General features: G+C 39.3%; 1 protein-coding gene across 1 annotated transcript; it reads left to right on the top strand.

Annotated features, from left to right (window-relative positions):
- The first annotated feature begins 1,172 nt into the window (after positions 1-1,172).
- LOC104514091 (kidney mitochondrial carrier protein 1) lies at positions 1,173-7,399 on the top strand. The gene is made up of 8 exons (XM_010157637.1): positions 1,173-1,314; positions 1,990-2,084; positions 2,369-2,454; positions 3,679-3,774; positions 4,722-4,846; positions 5,460-5,598; positions 6,528-6,608; positions 7,358-7,399. Exons 1-8 carry the CDS (start codon positions 1,256-1,258, stop codon positions 7,397-7,399), a joined length of 723 nt encoding a protein of 240 aa, XP_010155939.1. The 5' UTR covers positions 1,173-1,255.
- The last annotated feature ends 368 nt before the right edge of the window (positions 7,400-7,767 follow it).

Here is a 7,767-nt window from a genome sequence, read left to right as displayed (position 1 = left end):
TCTTCTCCTAGACAATGGTCATAGGTATAAACAGCACTTCTTTTGCTAGACAAGCTCTTATAAACTTTTTTGTCTCAGCTTTTCTATAGTAGCCATGTTGCAGTGTAAGTTCCCTTTTCTGGAATGTCAGTCGGCCGAATGGGTTTGAACACTTCAGTTAGCCGTTATTCTTTCTTGCACACTATAGTGAGACAGCACATCTGATGTTTCAGTGCCTACTCTAAAGACAAACTAGCGATACTAACATCCTTCTGAAGCCTTCTCTGAAATGCATGGAAGTAAAGGAAATCTGGATTTTTATAGTAGCAGAACATAGTCTGACATGGTGGGCTTGCATGTGAAGCCTGTCTAATAAAGCAGATGTAGTATGAAGTTACACTTAAAACTACCGTTTTGTTTTCCTTTTCTACTTTGTCTTATGAATCTTGTTCAAAATTGAGTTTGAAACCTCTCTTATTTGACTTGGCTGAATGTAGCAGATAATTGCCCAAAGCTTCATGAGGAAGACGAGCAATGTGTAAAAGCCTTGCTTGTCTGGTAAACCTTGTGAGAACAGAAGCAGTTAATCCTGACTCCTGTTAATGTTTAGGTGAGTATTAAGGTGATCCCTCTCCTAAAGATGAGACCTGGAGGAATATGCTTTCTAAACCCTTTCATAAAGGGGGCATGGAGAAGATGATCTTGACAGCAGTAGGCTACAGGAAAGGAGTGAACGAAATGGATCCTGCTGGTATTGCTTTTTTAGATTCTAGGCTGGACTCTGTATAGCTTGTCCTATGGGATTTATTTCTTCCCTTTCAGTGAAATGCTCATCAAAGATGTTGGTAGAATGCATATGCAAACTCCATACTTGACTGTGACTGCAGGGTCCTATTCAGTGTGGCTTTTCACAGTCAGGCAATACGGTCTTGCCTGAAAAAAAATAGTGAATGCAAAACCTAAACATCGGAAGGGGGCAGGGCCTCTGACAAGCTTTTAGAAGTAACAAGGTGATGTAAAATGAACTGGTTCTTTAAAAGAAAAGTCTTGGTAAGAGAAACTTTTTACCTGGAGACTGTTTTTATGTACTTTAGTATATGATAAAGGATTTTTTTCTTATATCATGTTCTATGTTGTCTTTGGTTAGGTAAGTACCTGATTAATTTTCTGTCTGATTTTTCTTTAAGGTACTTTCCCCATTGATCTGACCAAAACACGTCTGCAGGTTCAAGGTCAAGTTAACGATGCCAAATATAAGGAGATCCGCTACCGTGGAATGGTGCATGCACTAATCAGGATATGCAAAGAAGAGGGATTGAAAGCCTTATACTCTGGGTAACTGACTCACAGTAATGGTTTTAAAAACAGTATATTGGTAAGCGTAAGCCCATAGTGTGTGAATTCTTGGGTTTCAGATTTACAAGGTATTTTGGTTAGTCTCAGTTAATCTGGAAGTTGGAAGCCCAACCTTAGGTTGCTTCAGGCTTTGTGCTCTGCAGTAGCATTTCATGCTTAAAAACCTGAAACAAACCTGCTTGGAAAAAAACCCATAGAAGAGCTAAGCCTAAAGTTGTTATATACAATGCTGCTATGGTTGTTCCATCTGTGTTAGAAGAAAAATTGAACTAACCTTTGTGTATAAGCGGGCATGCTTTTCTTCAGAACATATACAAGATGGGGGGGGGGGAAATGTAATCTGAAAATTACATTTCAGACCAGTGTGCCAGCTAATTTTATAGGTCAGAAGTTGAGGCACGCTTTAGTAGTAATCCTTTCACAGTTCATTCATGTTCTTGCACGCTTTAATTAAAACAACAACAAACCTAAACCCACTGAACATGAAAACAACAAAACTTTGTTTTGTCTATAATGACTTTAAATTGTTGATTTAAATGAGCAAACCTTTCTCTGGTGGATACCTTGTGTTCTGTCTCTCCTGCTTTAAAAAGTATTTGCTAACCAGTCTTTTGCAATTTTGAGCATAAATATTATCCCTGCCTATTTTTACAGGATTGCACCTGCCATGCTACGCCAAGCTTCATATGGAACTATAAAAATAGGCACTTACCAGAGCTTAAAAAGAATGTTTGTTGAGCATCCAGAAGGTGAGTGGGTTTTTTCAGTTTAACTGGGGACTGTTTTGCTTGAAACTGGTTGTTTCCATTTGGTATCACTGTAGCAGTTTGAACAGATCTATGGCAAAGCCATTCCTTGTACCACGTACAACAAAGTGACTCAGCAAGGAAAACTTGTCAGAGCAGTTTTTAAGGCTTCTGTAACTGCTACTCTCTCTGGTTGAAGGAGAGGTGGCATCATCCTGCCCTCATGCATCTTAAGCTTTGTAAATTTGCAGCTAAACTCTTTTTTTGTTTGTTTGTTTATGGAATAGATGAAACCCTGATGATAAATGTTCTATGTGGCATTCTTTCGGGTGTAATTTCGTCATCTATTGCCAACCCTACAGATGTCTTAAAGGTAATTATGTAGTATGTAGAGTTTGTCCTTAGTTTTTGTCCTCTGCTTGCGGAAGTACAGAATCTCCTGATGAATACAGGATTTCTTGTTTTGTAATGCTATTTATTCTCATAACTTAAAAAAAAACCCCACAAACCAGTAACATCCTGAATTCTTGAAACCTCCTTCTGCTCCGTACTTATTATTTGGAAGTACATGATGGCTGGGGAGGTAGTTGGGTTCATGTAACCTTTTCTGGGGCTGGGGAGAGAATAATTTAAGATGACTCTTTTTGCAGCAGTGTGGAAGCCACAGTGCGTATTTCATCTATACTTCTCGGTGACATAGCTATACTAGGATCCTTCTAGAGCTCATAATAGGTGAAGATCTATTGAGATGCAAGAGTTTAGCGAGTGCTACTTGTACTGTAGGACTCTCTAATCCTGTAGAGAGGCTTTGCAATCCAGTGTCCCATGAAAATAGTGTTCCAGCGTCAGTTGGTTTAAGTGAATTGGTGAAGCCATCACCTCTTTGACTATCATTAGGCTAACAGATTGTTAATGACCTCTTTTCTACTTACTTTAAAGGATTGATGGTATTTAACTTGGAAAACAGTAGCATGTGACTTACATGACTGCCTCTATTGAAAAGTTCAAGAAAACTCTTAGTGTTCTTCTAAAACTACTAAAAACTTACTTTTTCACAAGGCTAATGTGGTTATCTAGAGGTAATTCAAACATAAGCTTCTGTTTCAAGAGTGGCTTCAATTAGTTATTTCCCAAAATTATGTCGGTGTACCAACTTGCTTGTATTTGGTAGTTACCATGGCAGGTTCCTAAGGACATTCTTAGAAATCCATGGTTCTCACTAGCTGAAACCTTAATCTTTTTAACCTTTCTTTTTAACATGTTCCTGTAAAGGAACACTGTAAAGGACATCCTGCCGAAACCGTCTGGCAGTCTGATCTAAATGGTATAGTGTACAAGTATGGAAATAGAAGTGACTTAATGGAGTTAAGAACTCTACCACACTTTTTCAAAATTAGCAGCTGCATTTGAATAGTTAAGGCACTACAAAAGATTGCATCATGGGTATGATAATGTTGGCTATTAATTTGTATTCAAAGAGAAACTGACTTTGCTACTTAAGATTGTAACATAAAATGTTAACAGAACTGTATTAAAGTTATGGGTTGTATGTTTGAAAAGTATTTATTTTCTAACTTTATCTTCAAATGAATCTCAGATCAGAATGCAAGCCCAAGGTAGTGTGATTCAAGGAGGAATGATGGGCAACTTCATACAGATCTACCAAAAGGAAGGCACTAAGGGATTATGGAAGGCAAGTTTTCTGAATTACATCCTATGCTCAAAGTGCGCTCTTGCTCAACCATTTTTCATGTATTTCTACAGTATTCTCGGCCAAAATATGGAAAGATTGGTAGCTAATATGCATGTAGTTTGTCATGACTGCTTCTCTGCTGGTGTCTTGGTATGTTTTGACAAAAGGTTACTGCCAGTCTTGAGTACAAGGATTAGCCACTTCTTCAAAAAGGGGAGACAAATGGAGGCTTAAATTTTTGAGTGACTGGCTCTAGGACTAATTCAACAACCCTTTGCAGGATACCTCTCAGTCTGTGTGCTCCGTCCTTTCTAAAACAAAGACTAAAGAACATCTGGAAGTAAAGGTACTAATGAACATCCCCTCTAGCTCAGGATTTCTTGTACTTGGTTGTGTAGGTTGTCCTCTATGCCAGTTGCAGTCAGTGACTGTATAACAACTGAAGACCAAGAATGGACAGTTGCTCTGAAACAGCTGGAAAAGAGAAATGTGTGGGGTTTTTTTTAAGTGTGCTGTTCTCTGCAAAGCTTCTTGATCTCCATTTTTCTGTTCATCCTGCTAACCAAAAAACTGGAAGTAAGGAGGAAGTATCACCTAGTTAAGGTCTTGGCTGGCTAAGGCTGTGAGAATGCATGTATTAAGCAGCAATGGAGTAGCATAAAGGAACTGAAATTGCTGTTCAGTGTGGAAGAGTGATTATCTGTTTACTTTAACTTGCATTTTTGGAGCACACAGAATTTTTCTGGTTGGAAAAGACCTTGAAGACTGAGTTGTAACTGTCAACATAGCACTGCCATATGTCTAAGCATTGTACTAATTGGCCTCATCTGAATACACAGTTTTCTTAACACATTCATGGTGTGTTGCTTTGTATTCTAAAAGCTAGGCTTTTCTGATGGTGCACAAAGATTAATTTTAAACTTCAGCTATAGCCTTTCTTTTACCAGGGAGTATCACTGACAGCACAGAGAGCTGCTATTGTTGTTGGAGTGGAACTGCCAGTGTATGACCTTACCAAGAAGCACATAATTATGTCTGGATTTATGGGAGATACAGTATATACTCACTTCCTGTAAGTTGGTATAACTGTTTGCATAGCTCATCGCTGGGGGACCAGTTCTCATTAAGGGGAGTGAATCTTACGTGGTGTCTTTTGTTTTCATGCAACGTAAATATACTTCTGATGCGCTTATACTTCTTAATGCAATAGCATCTCAAACGGTAGCATGTGGGGTGGAAGTGAGTTCTATTTAGGATTTGGATTTAATTTTCTTTTGAATATGGAATCTTGGTTGTGGATGATCTGAATCATTCAGCTTTGTAAATTGAGATTAGAGGAAAGTTCTTTTAGTCAAATATTTGCTGTTCTCGCAGGCACAAACATCTGTTCAAGTGTACAGAAAGTGGATATAAAGGGCTGTATAGTAAATGAAAAGTAACTTTCCATATCTATTCCCTGATATAACCTTTAACTAAAAGCATTAAGTATGTATTACTGCATGTTTTTTGGCAGGGGAGGGAGGGGCAGTTCTTGTGCATTTTAAAATGTGGTATGTCAGACTTAGAACCATAGAATGGCTTGGGTTGGAAGGGACCTGAAAGACCATCTAGTTCCAACCCCCCTGCCATGGGCAGGGACACCTTCCACTAGACCAGGAAACTTCATCAAACCTTTCTCTTACTAGCTCAAGTTTTACTTGTGGGTTAGCTGGAGCCCTTGCATCCAACCCGATTGATGTTGTCAGAACACGCATGATGAATCAGAGAAGCCAACAACATGGGGCACACTCAAACTACAAGGGTACCCTGGATTGCTTGTTACAAGTAAGTAGCTTATTAATATTAGTAGAAACTAGTGCCACCAAACAATATTTTTGGTGTAGAACTTGAAATTGCTTGAAGTTTCCATAGAAATTAATACAAGTAATTAAGGCAAAAGCATGTACCAATAATGCACTTGGTCTGAAAAGTATCTGTTGTCTTAACAGAAGGGCAGGAAGAAAGTTAGTATGTACTTCTGGTACTTACTTCCTTTTTGTGCTTGGGTGAGGAGACTATCTCTCAGCAGCACTGTCTCTTTATATGATGTTAGGATATTGATAGGAAATGGTAATTTCATAGGTCAGTTCTTGAACAACCTTCTGTGGCAGATGGCTTTCTCTTGCCTATGGCATAATGCAAAGCCTAGTACAGCCAAAGCCAATGTCACCCTCTGATTTTGATTATTTTGGCTTGGTTTCTTAAATACCTCAGTTGGGTATGAGGTGGGAGTGTTACAGCTTTTTACATGGAGAAGAGCAGATAGGAAGCTAGTGGTGTCCAAACTGTTGACTGAACAGTCCAGTTTGTATTGGTCTGTCACACTCAGTGCAGTTTTGTGAAGCCCAAAAAGCAAACTGAAAAATGTCAAGGGGGTGCCTAATGTGAGCTGCAGGTTTACATGCAGTGCTCTGCAAGGTGTTTTGGAGGGGGGTGCAAAAAATAGTCCAGGAATGAAATTTCGATGAATCAGTGTTGGGTACTGAATGACAGATGGTGTCTTTAACCTGCCAGATAGGCAGGTTAATACCTGTAGGTATTGCTAATCTTGGCTTTATCTAGTGAAATGTTGCCTTGTCCCATTATTAAAATGTTTAAATCAAGGTTACAGCACTAAGCCATTGCCTTGTCTGGTATAGAATCTTGTTGGCTGACATGATTCCTTACTAATAAAGAGTTATGTAAGTGCGTTCTTGCCGTGTTTTTTTTTCCAGACATGGAAGAATGAAGGTTTTTTTGCCCTATATAAAGGGTTTTGGCCAAACTGGTTAAGACTTGGTCCTTGGAATATCATTGTATCCTTTTCAAAAATGTGTGAAACTACTAATCTACTCATCAATACTTGCTGTTGGATGGTTTCACAGAAATGCTGTGTGGAAAGTGTCATGTCAGCACAAATATTCCCTTTTTATGAATGGAAAACTGTCATTGACCATTTTCTTAGTCAAGTGCTGTGGTCAGATTGAATTTGGGATTCACGCAGGGTAAATATTAGAATGTGATCTTGCAAAACATTTTTCTGTTCCTCCAATTTCATACCTGTTTATTCTCTTAGCTGGGAGCCTGGTTTTAAATGAATTTGACCAGATGAGTTAGGAATGGGGTCTGTTTCCAGAACCAGGGAAACTGTTGGCAGTTAGCCTTGGAATCTTTGTTTATCTTGCGCTCACACAATTTTATTTCAAAGGCAGCTGAAGTGGGTCGGTAATAATGGTGCTTTACCATGAGTAAACCTACTTCAAGTAGGCTCACCAAAGTGAAGTGAGTAAAGACTCTAAGGGCTTGTGCAGTATTCTTCTGCCTCCTCGATCCTGTGTTTAAGATCCTGAGGGATAGGGATGAGAAAGTAATTGGCATCACCAGCCTTAAAGCAGTTTTCATTGTTCTGCCCAGTACTGTGTGGTGAAACTGGCCAACCAGCAGCACTGCTTAGGTGGGAAAGAGGGGAACAAGGTTTCACATGGATGCGGCCGTCCTTTAGTAGTAACGTGACCACTTTGCACTGCGTGAGCCGGCAACTGTTTTCCTTAACAAGCTGTTTCAGTTCTTTGTGACATATGAACAGCTGAAGAAACTGGACTTCTGACATATTGATCTGCATACTGAATTCTGTTAATGTACTGTTGGAGCGTAGAGCAACTTGCAAGTTGTCTTGAGTGTTTGCTCTTTATTGCTGGCCAAAGGAAGAGGTCACTACAAGACTTGTGGATGAGAACATCCTGGAAGTGATTTTGGAGGCGAACTGCCTCCTGTAACGATGGCTTCCCCACGTGATTCAGTGGATGATGTGCACTGTTTTCTAGACTGAACTGAACATGATGGAAAACCTTCTGTTAATTAAGTGTTCTTGGATGTGAAGAACTGCAGTGCAACTTTATGCTGCTGACTGAGATGTGCAGTCTTTTTTTTTATAAGAGGCAAAGAACAATTTTTCTGTGAAGGAAGATGGGTAGT

The sequence above is a fragment of the Eurypyga helias genome, unplaced genomic scaffold (genome assembly GCF_000690775.1).
Source record: "Eurypyga helias isolate BGI_N326 unplaced genomic scaffold, ASM69077v1 scaffold31108, whole genome shotgun sequence".
NCBI classification, from domain to species: Eukaryota; Metazoa; Chordata; class Aves; order Eurypygiformes; family Eurypygidae; genus Eurypyga; species Eurypyga helias.
The sequence above is the reverse complement of the archived record's forward strand: the minus strand, read 5'-3'. Positions and strand labels throughout refer to the sequence as shown.